Source organism: Canis lupus, chromosome 29 (genome assembly GCF_011100685.1).
Source record: "Canis lupus familiaris isolate Mischka breed German Shepherd chromosome 29, alternate assembly UU_Cfam_GSD_1.0, whole genome shotgun sequence".
Lineage (NCBI taxonomy): Eukaryota > Metazoa > Chordata > Mammalia > Carnivora > Canidae > Canis > Canis lupus.
The window spans coordinates 40,386,284-40,403,210 of NC_049250.1; the positions used below are offsets into that span (position 1 = coordinate 40,386,284).

The following is a 16,927-nucleotide window of genomic DNA, read 5'->3' on the forward strand; positions in this document are numbered from 1 at the left end:
CCGCCTGGCTGTCCTCGCCACAGCTGTCCCTCCATGGCTGTCTCCCCACAGATGTCCCCCCCGAGCTGTCTCCTCCTGGATGTCCCCCCACAGCTGTCCCTCCACGGCTGTCTCCCCGCAGATGTCCCCCACAGCTGTCTCCCCCCGGATGTCCCCCCACAGCTGTCCCCCTGAGCTGTCCCCCCCAGCTGTACCCCCTGAGCTGTCTCCCCCCGGATGTCCCCCCACAGCTGTCCCCCCAAGCTGTACCCCCCCAGCTGTCCCCCCCGGGGCTGTCCTCTCCGCGGGCTCCATCCCCGAGGCCGGGTGAGCAGAGGCCGAGTCCCTCACCGGGGGTCACCCGGGAGCCGGGGGCACAGTTCTCTTGAGATTGGTTTTGACTTGCTCTTAGAGGGTGCGATCGGTGGTGACCTCTAGGGAAACGTGCCTTTAGAGTCTAGCACGCCCAGCACCAGATCTGTAGAGCCGGACATAAACTAAGTGTTGATTGGTCTTAGTTTTAAAAGAAAGCCTTGGATTTACTGTCAAAGTACAATTTCATGTATTTTAATCCTAGACTTCACTGTGAAATTCCGCCTGTGTGACGTGTAGCAGTCTAATCCGTGTGGACACGGGAATGGTGGCTACTATGCTCTTTAAAGCTACGAGCTCTATTTATTTGAGAACAAAATCGGCATTTCTGAGAGCGGAGTGTGTGGCTAAAGTACTGGAGAATCACTGGGCATACAACCGAATACTACCTATTTGTGAGAATTTCAGCATGAAGGTAGTAAAGGCATAAATGACTTTATATTAACTATGGACATTTTACGCACTTGACCCAAAGGCAGGAATTCCTGTATTAGTATTTTTCCTTCTTATCTACAGAATCTTGCTTCCTCTACATCAATAGTCACCAATTTTGGTTAATGTGCTACAGTAGGTCCAATATAGACCAAATATATTTCATTCAAGAGAAATGGCATGAAAAATAGGCACCCAAATAATCTCAGGTTTAAATGTAACTGAGATTTAGAAAAGCTTTAAAAATTACAGAACACATTCTGGAAGAAAACATATCTTGGATTCTATCGGCATGTAAATTCCATGAAGAGGAAGGAAATTTTGTTTACTGCCCTGCCCCCGGTGCTCAGAACAATGCCAGCACATGGAAGGCACCTCACAGCTATCGAAAGAGGCAAAATATGCAAAGTATCCCCATTACTTTAAAAAGGGGAAACAAATCTTCAAGTCACAATATGCACAGAACAGATAATTATGTTGTAAAATATTTTTTATTGTAAAAACAGTGTCAACAGAGGTTGACAATGCAAATGTCATCCCAGAACATTTCCCCTTGGTTCTTAAATTTGCTTGCTGGGTTCCTATGTACCGAGCAAGTCTCCATTAGCACTTCTCAGGTTTCGTAGTCGTTTTGATATGTTGATTACTTATGTGTATATATTGCTTGGAAACAAATGTCCATCTGATATCAAAACAAATAAAAAAACTGTTGTGTCTTTGTTTCACATTTCCTACAGGGAAATCTATGTATCTCAGATACCTTCACAATTTAATAGTAAAGTTAGTGCCTTTACCAAATCCCAAAATTCTCCATTATTGACTCAAACTCGTGACATCTGCAATACACCCAGATTTAAAAGTTTAAAAACAAAAAGTCTGGAATTTAAAACAAACCTTAGGCTGATTTTTTTTTTTTTCATATTTGAAAGACTGTAATTATTTGCAGCATACAAACGGAGAGAATAGTGCAAAATGCATCAAGTTTTATATGATAAATATACTTTCAACCTAAATGGCTGCCTCAAAAGCAAAGAGTGAAAAATTATCAATCCTCAAAAGCAATCTAGACTGACTCAATAAAGTTTACAATTTAGAAAGATCAATTTCTACTCTATTTCTACAGATTGCAAAAGGATTTCAGAAACAGATTAAACATACAATTGTTTTACAAAAATAGAAATATCGTTTGGGACTTTACAAAACTTTATAAAATATAACACTATATTTGCAAATTTAAGATAGTTTCACACTGAAATAGGCAATTCTTCCACTGACATAAAGTCTCATCAAACTTAACTGGTCTGTCTTGATCATTCTCTTACACATTATTTCTTCCAAGTCTTCAGCCTAAGTAGGTCTGTGCTCTATCATGGGATTTTCTTAAAGAGATTGTTGAATTTCAAAGGTTTTATAAGATTTTTCATTCTAGAAATAACGTTAAAGCAGATGAATTTACACTTACAAATGTTTTACTAAAAGTAGAAATTAACGCAATGTGACAATTCTGTATTTGATAAGTTCCAAACCAAATTCTTAAGAATGAAAAGCTACCTATTGATTTAAAATATATATTTGACAATTATAATTTGGAATCTATAAAACATAAAAATATAATTGCAACTATTTCATGGAAAAATAATTATTCATATAGAATGAAGAAGCTCTAAATTTAGTTATTGGCAGATGAGAAGTATTTTCTAATTACACCCATTCATAAATGCTCATTTTATCACTTCAAAGAGCACCAGTGTTATTTTCAAAAACTAAAAGTGAGAAGGTAAGGGCTTATTTCATGTAACAGTGCTATTATGATAAGGCACCACATGGTATGTGAAAAAGCCAAACAAAGTATTTTCAAATCACTTTTTTTTTTTGTTACTGGTGTCTTAACCATTAGATAGGATGGTCAGGAAAAAAGCTAATAATGTTCGCTAACTGCATTATCCTCCTTTCCCCATCATTTTTTGCTTTTAGTTTTTCCATATAACAGAACATATAATAAACAACAATGTAGTACATGATCTGTTAAATAAACATCTCTTCCCAACCTTCCAACAAAATACTCTAAAATTAAACAATAAGAAACCAAAAATTTATCCGATATACTTTGCAATAATCTATCCCTGGAGAAGAGTGGGGAGCTGGGTGGAGATGAGGGTGAGGACACAATGACAGGACCTATTTTCTATAGAATATACTGAGGCACATAGGTTAAAAGTTTCTCAGGCAAATTCATGGCTAGAGCAAAACTGAGAGAAAGCTCAGAATTTTACATTCCCCCCCAGAGCAGATTTCTCAGGTAGTCACACCCAATTAAATATTTCAAAATATGTCCTTAGTCACTGCTATCATCATCATCATCATCATCAGATACGTCGTTTAAAGGAGACTTCAGTGACTGACTGTACGAGTCCGATCTGGCGGGCTGGCACGTGGCCATGTCCCCCGTAGAAAGCAGGTCATAGCAGAAGTCACAAATCCGCACGGGCTTAGAGGACTGGCTTGGAAGAAGAAACCTCTTCTCAGAGCAGGGCCCGCAGACGACAAAACCACATTTGCGGCAATGGTGACGACGATTAACGGGTGTGAATTTTGCTTTCTGACAACGCATACATACGGTTGCTTCAGAGTCAGGAACCCAGACAGCAGCATGTTCATTACTGGGTGTCTTCCCACTTTTGGAGAGCAAATCAGTAACACATTTATTTATGTGATTCATCCACTCGGATTTCTCAGTGGCAGTGGCAGCATAAACTGCAAATGATTTAGTTGGTGTCTTGATAAGCCATCCGTTCCTCAAGTCCCCCTCGTCTTTGATGGAATCAATAGTGACATTTTCCAGGGGAATAATATGTTGTTTGTTGTATTTTTTCTTCTGGATGACAATATTGCCATATACAAGAATATCATTAAATAAGAAAAACTGCCTTGCTTTGGGCTTCTTTCTGCACAACTTAGTCAATACTCCTTCTCCAATAAGAACCCTTCCAGGTATAGTTAAGGGTTGACCAGCTGCTCCAAAACAGTTTTCTACTATATTTATACGTCTAGTATTTGCTTCACTGTTTGCCAAGCGATCCACCATCTTTTGCTGATAGCCTTTAAAAAAGAAAGAAAGAAAGAAAGAAATTAGCACATAAAAGTTATGAATTCATGTAAGTTAAAAATTATATAACCTAAATTTAATCTAACAAATCTTTACTTTTACTCAAAGGCAAATGCTCCCAAATGGTTACCAAGATAATCACCAAGCGTACCAAAAGGGTTAACATGTCCTGCTTTTATAATCATCAAAAATCTTACTAGTCCAAAAATCCATATAGCACTATACTAGTTAAGTAGATATTAATAAAAGCATAAACTTCTTACAGACATAAAGGAATAAACAACTGGACAACGAATATAAGTCTTTTCTGCAAAATAATAATCTCAGTTCCATGAAATTTAATCTCAGAGGGATTCTGAAGAAGAGGGCAAAATTCTGTAAAAACTAAGAGAAATTAAGAATTTTTTCTGGTAAGCTATTCCCAATGAGCTAAAGCCTTAATCCTCTCACCTGGATTACCAGAACTATTTGCCAATGTGTCTTTGGTCTTGCCCCCTAAATCAGTCTTCAGGCAGTGATTTCTCAAATGCAAATCTCACCATGTCATTATTCAAAAGAACTCTCCTTGACCTACAAAATGCAGATTTTCAAGCATGGCACACTAGGCTGTTCGTTATCTGGTTCTTGCTTACCTTCCCAGACTCATCAAGTCACTCTTCAGCTCAAACTTTATGTTCTAAGAAAACTCTACTCCTCACAGTCCACTTCATCTACACATGCCTTCTCTCATGCTGTCGTATCCTTTACTACTTGATACTCACAGTTAACTCTTATTGATCCTTTAGGACTCAGTTTAGGTTATCGACTAACTCACTTCCAGTTGAGTGTATCAAAGCCAGGAGTCTCCTTTAAACATATTTATTTACTTATTAAAGATTTTGTTTATTCATGAGAGACACAGAGAGAGGCAGAGACACAGGCAGAGGGAGAAGCAGGCTCCCTGCGCGGAGCCCGATGTGGGACTCGATCCCAGGACCCTGGGGTCACGCCCTGAGCCGAAGGCAGATGCTCAACCACTGAGCCCCCCAGGTGACCCTCTTTTAAATTCATTTAGACTAAACACCTTCCTCTGTGCTCTTCACATTCCATATACCTTCTGGCTTCATTCTTACCAAAGGATTGAAATCTGTCTCCTTTAAAGGCTGCAATGGAACCTACAAGATAGACCATCTGCAATCTACCTTTGAAACTGACCCTCCCCCCCCCCCCCCCCGCCGGCACAGCAAAGGTGTTCAAAATTGTTGACAACGTTTTGGCATTGTGTAAAAAACTCCTATGAATCTACTCTTAAATGGTCACAGATTTAATCATTAGATTCAACAGTGACTTCATTCAAGTCCTTGAGTTGTGTCCTATTTCAGACCTACTAACCTAATACTACCACAACTAAGTCATATTAAAGAGAAGAGGAACATTTAAAGTCTAACAGCATAGTCTAAATTCCAGTATTCAACTCACAAACTGATGATACTGTACCCTTTTCTGGCCTCCACTATAAAGATTCTGATTATTCCTGAATTTGTCTCCTCTAATCATGGGTCCTTATAAAGCCCCTTTGCTCCCCACAAGGGTAGGCTCTATCCTGAAAGCTGTTCCCAAGAAATTATATGATAATACAGGGCTCCAAACTATGACTCTTTTTCTAATTACACCAAACATGCCAGCCAATTAAAGGTTTACTGTCCTACACACTGTGCATCATGGAAGAAGAAATAAAAACAGTCCATAAACACAAAAAGAGGCTCAATCCCACTCATAACCCAAGAAATGATAATATGACATTAGGATATTTTTTTCACTTACGAGATTAACAAAAGTTTTTAAAATTTCCTCAGGCGCAGTACTACTGAGGATACAGGGAAATGGTGCCCTTATACACTACGGAAGATACGGGTACTCACTGATCTAGGTGTTTTATCAAAAGAAATTCCAGTTGAGTGTATGAAGACGTGCACAAGGATGTCCAACACAGCACGGTTTACAACACACACACACACACACACAAAACTGGAAAAGCTCCAAATGTCTACCATGAGGAACTGGTTGGACAATTTATGATAACCCATAATATGCTAGATACCTGGGAATAATGAGATAGATCTAAATATAGTGATATGGGAAAATGGTCAAGATATTTAGGCGTGGAAAGAGTGGAACATCATAATCTCATTTGTTTCAAATATATATCGCATTTCATCAAATCTAAGATGCTACAGACCTTAAGACACATCTTCATTTTATGTGCCACTGGAAATGAGAAAGGCTGCTAGTTACCTCACGGCATACCTCTGATTATATGACATCTCAATTTCAGAGACATAAAATATACTAAACCATGTTCATCTTTAGATTCAATGAAATATAGTATAAACGCGTAATCACAGACACTTGTGAACAAACACGTAAGCATACACACAGAAAATAAAATTAAAAAAGTATATACCATGGTGTCAACAACTGTTATTTACCTTTGAGAAGTACAATCATGGATAATTTTTCACACTTTACGCTATCTTTAAACATCCAACAAGTATTCACTCTGTTAGGCACTGATCTAAGTGCAGGGAAAAAATATACAACATGAGCAAGGTCCCTGTTCCTCAAGTTTTACACCCTAGTTGGTCAGGAGTGAAACAGAAAACAAAATTGAGAACCAAATAGTAAGTCAATGTTACGATTTTTAAAAATGATTTACAAAAACTAGCTGGGAAGCTATTCAGACTGGATGGTCAGGGGAGGCTTTTCTAGAGCGGAACTGTTCAGCGGGTAAGTGGGGACTACACATACGGACAGGTGTGGGGACAGAGAAGGGTACTTCAAGCAAAAGGAGTAACTGTGAAGGTCCTAGGGTAGAAAGAGCTTCACACTTTTAGGGAACGGAAAGTACTTATTTATTCCCATCAAAATCAACTGCAGAATCTACTCCTTTGGACACAGAGTTATTAATCAGCTCGTGTGCACTGCAATCAGTTCCCTATTGTTGCCGCTACTGGAATTAGGACCATCTAAATTGGACAGTACTTTTCACATTTATTACCTTCTGATTTTAACGGTCTCAATTTCCGATGAAGTAATTACAGAAGTTTTTATATCTCCCAAAGAAGCTAGTATTAGCTGAAATGTGAGCTGAAGGAGAAACTAAGGCACACGGAGAGAGATTCAATAACGTTCAATGCAGAACAGCCCCGAAGTAGTTCTACTCACTGGGAGTCCAGTAACCAGCTGAGCACTTTGAATGCAATACAGTATGTCCTACTCACGGCAACTTTACAATAGGTATGCATTTTATTAGCTCCATTTTATAGATGAGTAAACAGATAAAAAGAAGTTAACTACTCTGCCCAAGGCTGTCACAGAACTAAGGCTCCAATCTGATCCCTTGGTGCCATTACCAGTGTATTAGGGTACACCAGTCACTCCTTACGGCTCCACTGACTCTATAAGAACTAAGAAAGCTACTGCTGACCCTTGGACCTTTACAGCAAACCCTACAAAGAAGAAAGAAGAGAATACTAGATTCAGCAAATAATCTGAAATAATAGGTCATCATGATATATTTAGTCAGACTCTTGAATGTTTCGTTCTGCAAATTCTGCAATGTATTAAGCCTGAATTTCTGCTCATAAATCTTGTCCCATTTAAGAATGACGCAACAAAAGAAAAGCTTGTGCATCATTAAGTGGTATTTGGCTAGAACAAATAGCTTTCAAAGTTTGACAGTGACCCACATAAAGAGTACATTTCATACCGCAAGGTTACAAATACATACTCATATAATTCTTTCAACTATAAATAATGTATTCTATTATCTCCATTTCTTTTAATCATAGTCACGGTCCACTTGATTGATTTTCACTAATGGATTGTGACCTACACTGGAAAAACAATGAGCATGAAGAATTTCAGAACTTTCCGTTATCCCTGTTGGTCCTAAAATATTTTCTGTATGTGTCTGATGTGAAGAAGGGAAGCACTGAGCTTAAAACAACAACAAACAAATAAAAAACCCACCTCAGGAATACAAAAATGCGTCCTCCCCCCGCCCCCAACACACACATAGGAAAGAGATAGCTGGGTGTCCAGCAGGGAGGGCATAGACAGGGATGGGAGAAGAGAAGTTACCAAAAGGGAACTCAAAGTACCACTTTTAGCTGGGTTACTGCTGGGTACCCCAAAGCAAGCTGCTCTGGTAAACTGGATGAGGGTACTACCCTTTGGCTCAGGGCCTCTGCTTTCCCCCACACCCAAATTTACCACCAGCACACTGACCTCTTTTAAAGGCTTTTGTGACAATATTACAAGATCACTCGGCCAGGCCACGCAGTGTGCCCTCTGCATAACTTACTCACTGAGCAGCACAGAGAGGAAGCAGAAGACAACGAGAAGACAAGGCCCAATTAGATTTCTGCCTACTTTTCTTAGGAAGGAATACCAGTGGCCATAGGAAGAGGTAAGACGAAAGCTTCCGCATTCTCTGGCAGAGATGACTTCTTTAGGACAGTTTCCAAGAAGTAAAATTACTAGGTCAAAAGGCATGAATGTTTAAGGCTCTTGCTACCTTTTACAAAATTTCCATTCTGAAGCGTAACACCAACGTACCAGGCAGCACAAGGACTGTACCCATCCCATCTCGTCTCACATATTTTTCTTTAAAAATATAAGTAAACAAGATAAATTTCAAAAATGGCATCTCATTTTATTCATTTACTTCTTTTTAATGTATCCAACATTTATTGAATACTTTTTAGATGGCATCCATATTCCTTTCCTCTCAGAGCACAGAATCTACTGGAGGAAGCCAACAAGGAAGCGAACAACAGGTGATTCTGAAAGGTGAAGTGCCAAGAAGGAAGTCAACGTGTCACCAAACTAGGAAAAACTGAGTGATTCTCAAAGGCCTCACTGAGATGCTGCTATACACGGAGTCCTAAAGCATGGGGAGTCGGCCATACAGAGGAACTAATACTACAGACAAAGGTCCTAAGACAGCAAAGAACAATACAGTACTTTTAGTTTAATGAAATCTTTTACTTCATAGCTGTCTAGTGAAGGCAACATTAGCATGTGTTTATTGACCCTGTGTATTTCTAAACTTGTATATTTAGGGTTTATTAATTTATATGAGAGTGTTTTACACAGAAAGGCTATAAACCCATTTATTTCTTTGCTGTAATAAGCTGGTATATTAAGCTGTAATTTTATGGTGTTTGACATAGAAGCAGTTTTATTTCTTTAGTTAAACTTACCAATATATTCTTTTGCGATTTTTCTTCCATTACTCCTAAGCTCTCCTTATCCAGAGAGCAGATGCACCTGCTACAGGTTGCCTCTGCTATCGGAAAGTAGAGCATTCCTAGGAAACCTTTTGTAAGCCGAAAGGCTTAAAGCAAAAAAAGCCTTTTAAATCCCCATTAATTTACATAGAAAAATTTTTGAGTGTTCCCAGACCCCCAAAACCCCCCACTTTAGGCTTTTCTGATACCTTAGGACACATCTTGCTAATGGATATACAAAAATAAATCAAGATAAAACATAGATGCTTTATCAAAGACGCAGTCAAAACTACGACAGCTTGATGTGCAGATGCTGAGCTCCAGGAAAGGAGCTTGGTGGTGCCACTCCTGCTGCTCAGGGTATGCACTGCCTCTCTAATGGCTCACTGCAAAACAAACACTATTTTCTCTTTTTTAGTATGTCTTTTAAAGTAATCTCCGTGCCCAACATGGGGCTAGATCTTGATCAATGGGCTTGATCTCAACCCCGAGATCAAGAGTCGCATGTTTCAGTGACTGAGCCAGCCAGGTACCCCAAAACAGACACTATTTTTGCTTGTTTCACCTTTTTCCATAAAAGTAAAAAAAAAAAAAAAAAACTTCTTTGGGCTTCTTTCAGCTGGCAAAAACAGGTACTAATGTAGGTCTTTCATAAAAGTGAGTGGTGTAATGCAAAGTTCAAAAGGTGGGGAATGCCTGTATTTATTATTTATATTTAGGAAATGAGCTTTATATTTTTTATCCATCTGAACTTTATTGATGTAGTTTTTAAAAGTGTCCCCCCTTTTAAAAAATATTTACATTTTAGGGCAGCCCCGGTGGCGCAGCGTTTAGCGCCGCCTGCAGCCCAGGCGTGATCCTGGAGACCCTGGATTGAGTCCCATGTCAGGCTCTCTGTATGATGCCTGCTTCTCCCTCTGCCTGTGTCTCTGTCTCTATGAATAAATAAGTAAAATATTTTTTTAAAAAATATTTACATTCTAAAAGAACTAAGCAACTGCTTCAGAATCACCAAATACCATGTGACCTCAGGTTTCCTCACTTGTAAATGGGAACAATAATAGCAGCGACAACTATGTTAGGAAGAGGATTAAATGATAATGTGTGTAAAATGTTCATCAGCACATAGTAAACAAGTGGTAGCATTTATTAATGGTATTAATAATCTAATCTGTGAATTTACAACATTCTTTATATTAAACTCTTATATATTCTAACATCTGCTTCTCGGCTGTTTGGTCAAATCCATTAACCTGTTTTCTTATTCTTATGTGAGTACCATGCACCTGGTCAGACTAATCTAGGCTATATTCCCATAACTTAACCTTTAAAAAAAGTCTTACCCATGGGGACCCCTGGGTGGCTCAGCGGCCTTCGGCCCAGGGCGTGACCCTGAAGACCCGGGATTGAGTCCCACATTGGGCTCCCTGCGTGGAGCCTGCTTCTCCCTCTGCCTGTGTCTCTGCATCTCTCTCTTTCTCTTATGAATAAATAAATAAAATCTTAAAAAAAAAGTCTTACCTAATCTCCTCTGTTTATCTGTCCAGATGAAGTCTCCATAGAACAGTGGTTCTCAACCCTAGCTGCACACTGCAACCACAGAGCTTTAATTCTCAGTATACCAGAAAAAATAGCCATTGCAATTTACTGAGTCCTATTTACTCCTTATATTTAATATTTTAAACCATTTTATGACTACTTTATAGAAATGAGAATAAAGGAATAGAAAAAATGACTTTAAGAACAATGTTTATAAAAATTTAAACATAGAAAATTTCTTTTTCCACATTTCCCCGTTATTGATGTATATATATCCAAAAAAAAAAAAAATCACCCTTTGAATGCAACTAATTGCTCATAAGCTATCATGCATCAATATGTAATACATTCGCTTCTGTCTTTAGGAATACTGTTTAATGATTCTAAGTTTGCAAAAGCTCATCAGGAAAATCATCTGAACACTAAGCCTGAGATTTTACTTAAAATGATTCACCAACATTATTAGTTTAAGTGTTGCTGTTTCTTTATACTCATCTTCTGATTGGTAGCTCTGAAATGTCTAACTTTTCTGATTTTTTTCTTTGCAGTTAATGATAGAAAATGAAAATTTAAAAATCTAAATTCTCAAATATGTTAAACGAAGGGTTAAAAAAAAGAGAAAACAAAAAGGATGAATATCTCCAAACTTTTTTTGTATCTTTTTGAAAGATTATGCAGTACTTTGGGCAATGCCACAATAAAACTGAAAGATGATAAATACTGATGATTTATTTTATCCTTGTATCATCCTTCTAGCCAATGACCTCAGTCATCCATTTTTTTTTTTTTTTGGTTAAATAATTCTTAGGACATTGAAATAGTGAACAGCTTCAAAATACAGAAAAGTAAGGTCAGTAAGATTCTGTACTGTAGATTTATACATGTCTTATGACCCCAGATAGTGACTGCAAGCTAGAATGAATTTTATTCTATTTTTTTAGTAATTTTCCTTTTTGTTTTACAGATCTCTAAGAAATAATAAGTTACAAAATATCAATTACTATAAATAATTTGAACTACTTAAAATAGAAACTCAAAAACCAAAATGGAAGCCAATGGACTCTGATGATAAAGGGTTACAGAAATACTGATCCCTAGGCCCCTCCTTCAAAATAAAATATTCAGATTTTATTGGTTTGCAATATAGGAAGTATGGCTGGATACTGGAATATCTTATGTAATTTTTTTTAAGATTTATTTATTTATTTGAGAGAGAGAGAACATGAGCAGGGGACAGGGGGCAGGAGGGAGAGAAGGCTCCCTGTTGAGCGGAGAGTCTGACATGGACCCTGAGATCAAAACCTGGGCCAAAACCAACAGTTGGACACTTAACTGACTGAGCCATCCAGGTGCCGCTGGATTCTGGAATATTTTAAAGCTCCCCAGGTAATTCTAATGTGCAGCTAACATTCAGAACCATTTTTCATTTACAATATATAAATTAAAGAACAAACAAAATCCACTAAAATTTTTATGTAACTCATACTACACCCATACATTAATTTAGCCTAAGTTAACATTTTCATAAGCTTTTTACAAAGATTTTATTTATTTATTTGAGAGAGAGAGAGAGCATAAGCAGGGTACAGGGGCAGAGGGAGAGGGAGAAGCAGACTCCTCACTGAGCAGGGAGCCAATGTGATGCGGGACTTGATCCTCAGACCCTGCGGTCATGACCTGGGCCAAAAGCAGACACTTAACCAACTCAGCCACCCAGATGCCCAAGCTTTTTTTTTTTAAGATTTTATTTGTATATAATCTCTACACCCAATGTGGAACTCAAATTCACAACCCCAAGATCAAGAGCTGAATGCTCCAATGACTGAGCCAACCAGGACCCCAACATCTTTGTAAGTCTTTATTGTTCCTAGTCAGGTTAATAGTATCTCTTCCCAAGGTTTCATCTCTTCTTTTGTGGCCCAATAATTTTGCAGGTTTCTTCTCACAAGACAATTACGCATTTCACTTTTGGGGGGTGGGGGTGGAGGAGAGGGTCAGAAGAAAGAGAATCCTAAGCAGATTCCACGCTGGGTGCAGAGCCTGACCTGGGGCTTGGGGCCTGATCTCACAACCCTGAGGTTATGACCTGAGCTGAAATCAAGAATCAGATGCATAACCGACTAAGCCACTCGGGAGCCCCTACACATTTTTTAGTAGGTTCCCAGGTATTTCATATTTTTTGTTGCTATTTTGAATCTAATCTTTCCCTCATTATATTTTCTAATTTGTTACTAGTATTGATCAGAAAATTCCTGATAATTCTGTCTTTTCTCCCCCATGTCCAGTCATTTCACAGAATTCTATAAATCCCCAATTTTCCAAATGACTTCCCCTTTGTCCAGTGAACAGTGTCTGGCAGTGCTATTTCATAGCTAAAAATATAAGAACCATGGAAAAAGGATACAAAAAAACCCCTTTAAATTTTATAAAGCTAGATGTGTATACTCATTTAAAAAATTAATCCAAAGTTTCAAGTTATCTCCTTCACAACTATAGTGGACAAGAGCTGCATTTGAATTGTCCAAGCTCCACTCCAGGCTTCCGGTAACATCTTGTTTCTGAATGTTTTCCAGTGGAGCATCTACCACCTGTTAAAAATGTAACATTAGAAGAGGCAAAAAACTCTTCTAAAAAAGAGACAGAGTACCATTTACAATGGAGAAGAGAGCCCAGCTGTCACAGAATACTATGGCCCAATTCTTACTGAAAATCAAAGCTTCTTATCTCATCTTTACAGTTGAGTTTAAAACAAAACAAATCATCTAATTAATTTCTTACATGTACCCATGACATCTGAGATCAGTGAATGTCAATATTCGACCATGCAATATAGTTGGAAAAACCAATAAACTATGAACCAAAAGACTTGGATTCTAGTCTCAGTTTAGGCACTACAATAATACAGCTCAAAAAATTTACCTTAACTGCTAGGAAGGTGGAGGGGAGAAGGAGAAGCAGTGGCAGTCACTGCCTTAAATAAAGTAATCTCTAAAGCATCTTCTGTCTTTAAAGTAATAAATTCTGATTGTAGTTGGGCCATGTTTCTAGTTTACTGCAAGCCTGACTTGGCTACAAATTTTCAATCAAAATTTTGATTGTGTCTTTGTATCAATCCAGATTTTAAAATCTGTGGTTAACTGCTGAATTGAGACTACAGAAAAGGGAGACAAGCAGAAAAGTGAGGAAAGAAGAGGAAAAAAAAAAAAAAAAAGGCAACAAACTGTCAGAGATACATCCTCCCTGGGCAAATGTAAAGGTATTAAGGCAAACTACCCCTTCTCCTAATACAGGTAAGTCAAATCAACAACTATTCTGTGTGCCTACCGTATGCAAAGGACAGGACCATTCTCATATTCAAAAGTTCTATAGTATAGTAAGCATAACAACCATAATCAGGAAATTCTAGGTAAGATTTTCAATAAGGTATTAGGATGGTAAAGCAAAGAATACTTTAATTTGCTAAATTTTAAAGTAATTTTTAAAATTCTAATTCCAGTATATTTTACTTCTCCCATCATCAAGAAGAGACAAAGTTTTGTTCTCCCCTTTCCAATAGGATTTCTGCCACTATGACAACCAAGTACACAACATGTATTCTTTTGTTGAGATATGATTAACATATAACATATTAGCCTCAGGTGCACAATGTTTTGACATTTGTCTACATCACAAAATGATCACCACAGTTAAGTCTAGTTACCAAGTGTCACCATACAAATTTGTTTTCTTGTGGTGAGAACTTTAAGATTTACTGTCTTGACTTTAGAATGTGCACAACATTATTGACTACTGTCACCATGCTATACCTTCCCATGACTGAAGTTTGTTCTCCTTGACCCCTTAACCCATTTCACTCATCCTCCTGACAACCACCATTTTATAATTTTTTTTGTTCATCTTTGCTTTTTTAAGTTCCAATTATAAGTGAGATCATGTAATACTGTCCCTACTTGACTTACTTCATTAGCATGACATGCTCAAGGTCCATGCATGTTGTCACAAATGGCAAGATCTCATTCTTTTTTATGTCTGAGCACTATCCCATTTTATATAGAGAGAGCCATTCTAACAGGTGTGAGGTGATATCTCACTGTGGTTTTCATTTGCATTTCCCTGATGATGATACTGAGCATCTTTTCACAAGCCTGATGGCCATCTGTATGTCTTCTTTGAAAAAATGTCTATTCAGATCCTCTGTCCATTTTTTATTCAAATTGATTGGTTTTTTTTGGCTATTGAGTTGTAAGAGTTCTTTATATATTTTGGATATAAATCTCTTATCAGATATATGATTTGCTACTACTATTTTCTCCCATTCAGTAGGCTGCCTTTCTATTTTGTTGATGGCTACCTTTGCTGTGCAGAAGCTTTTTAGTTTGAAGTCTCTTGTAGGCAACATATAGATGGGTCTTTTTTGTTGTTTAAACCTACTGGTTTATTTTTACTTTTGTTCCCTTTGATACTGGAGTCAGATCCAAAAAAATTGTTGTTGAATGGATGTCAAAGGGCTTACCATGTTTTCTTCTAGGAGTTCTATGGTTTTAGGTCTTACATTCGAGTCTTTAATCTATTTTGAGTTGAATTTTATGTATGGTATATGACAGACCTGTCATTTCATTCTTTTGCATATGGCTGTCCAGTTTTCCAAATACCACTTTTTAAAGAGACTGTCCTTTTCCCATTACATATTCTCACCTCTTTTAGTATGGTTTGAAATCAGGGAGTGTCATGCCTCCAATTTTACTCTTCTCTCTCAAGATTGCTCTGGCTGTTCAGGATCATTTGTGGTCCCATACAAATTTTAGGACTGACTGACTGTTCTATGTCTATGAAAAATAGCATTGGGATTTTGGTTAGGTACTGCTAACCAAGGTACTGAATCTGTACATTACTTTTTGAAATATGGAGATCTTAAGAATATTCTTCCAAACTATAAGATGGCATATTTTCCCATTTATTTATTTCTATGTTCTTCAGTTTCTTTCATCAATGTCTTATAGTTTTCAGTGTGCAGGTCTCTCACCTCCTTGGTTAAATTTATTCCTAGGTATTTTATTCTTTTTGATGCAGTTGTAAATGGGGCTGTTTTCTTAAATTTTTAAGAAGATTTTCTTAATTTGAGAGACAGTGAGACCCAGAGAGAGAACACGAGCAGAGGGGAGGGGTAGAGTCAGAAGCAGACTCCCCACTAAGCAGGGAGTTTTATGCGGGGCTGGATCCCAGGACTCTGGGTTCATGACCTGAGCTGGAGGCAGATGCTTAACCACCTGAGCCACCCAGGCACCCCTTAATTTCTCTTTCTGATAGTTTATTGTTACCATATAGAAATGCACCAGATTTTTTATTTTCTATGCTGCAACTCTACTGCATGCAATTATTAATTTTAATAGTTTATTTGGCAGAGTCTTTAGCATTTTCTCTATATAAAAGCATGTCATCTGCAAATAATGGGTTTTACTTCTTTCCAATTTGGACAGCTTTAATTTCTTGCCTAACTGCTGTGACTAGGGATTTCCCAAACTATGTTTAATAAGAGTAATTAGAATGGGCAGGCATCCTTGTCTTTTTCCTAATCTTAGAGGGAAAGCTTTCAGTTTTTTAAAAAAGATTTTATTTATTTATGCATAAGACAGACAGAGAGAGAGAGAGAGAGAGGCAGAGACACAGGCAGAGGGAGAAGCAGGCTACATGCAGGGGGCCTGATGTGGGACTCGATCCCGGGACTCCAGGATCATGCCCTGGGCCAAAGGCAGGCACTAAACCACTGAGCCATCCAGGGATCCCCCAAGCTTTCAGTTTTTTACTCTTCAGTACAATCTTAGTTCTGGGCTTGTCATACATAGCTTTATTATGTTGATGGATATTTTCTCTATACCCACATATTCAGAGTTCTTGTCATAAATATACACTGAATTTTGACAAATGCTTTTTCTACATCTGTTGAGATTGCCATATGAGTTTTATCCTTTATTTTGTTAATGGGGCATATTACATTGATTTGCAAATGTTTAACCATCCTTGCATCCCTGGAATAAATCCCACTCAACTATAGTGTATTATCCTTTTAACATAGTGTTGAATAGGGTCTGCTAATATTGTGTTGACAATTTTTGCATCTGCGTTCAACAGGAATATTGGCCCACATTTTTTTTGTGTGATGCCCCTGTCTGGTTCTGCTAAAGATAATGCTGGCCTTGTAAACTGAGTTTGGAAGCATTCCCTCCTC

At 37.9% G+C, this 16,927-nt stretch overlaps 1 protein-coding gene across 2 annotated transcripts in view; it reads right to left on the minus strand.

The window, feature by feature from the left end:
* Window positions 1–1,255: 1,255 nt before the first annotated feature.
* PLEKHF2 (pleckstrin homology and FYVE domain containing 2) overlaps window positions 1,256–16,927 on the minus strand; it is a 29,457-nt gene continuing 13,785 nt past the window's right edge. For both annotated transcript variants that reach the window (XM_038579812.1, XM_038579813.1), the window contains exon 2: window positions 1,256–3,882. In XM_038579812.1, coding sequence (XP_038435740.1) covers window positions 3,119–3,868 — 750 coding nt within the window. In that variant the 5' untranslated portion in view covers window positions 3,869–3,882 and the 3' untranslated portion in view covers window positions 1,256–3,118. The remainder of the gene's footprint in view (window positions 3,883–16,927) is intronic.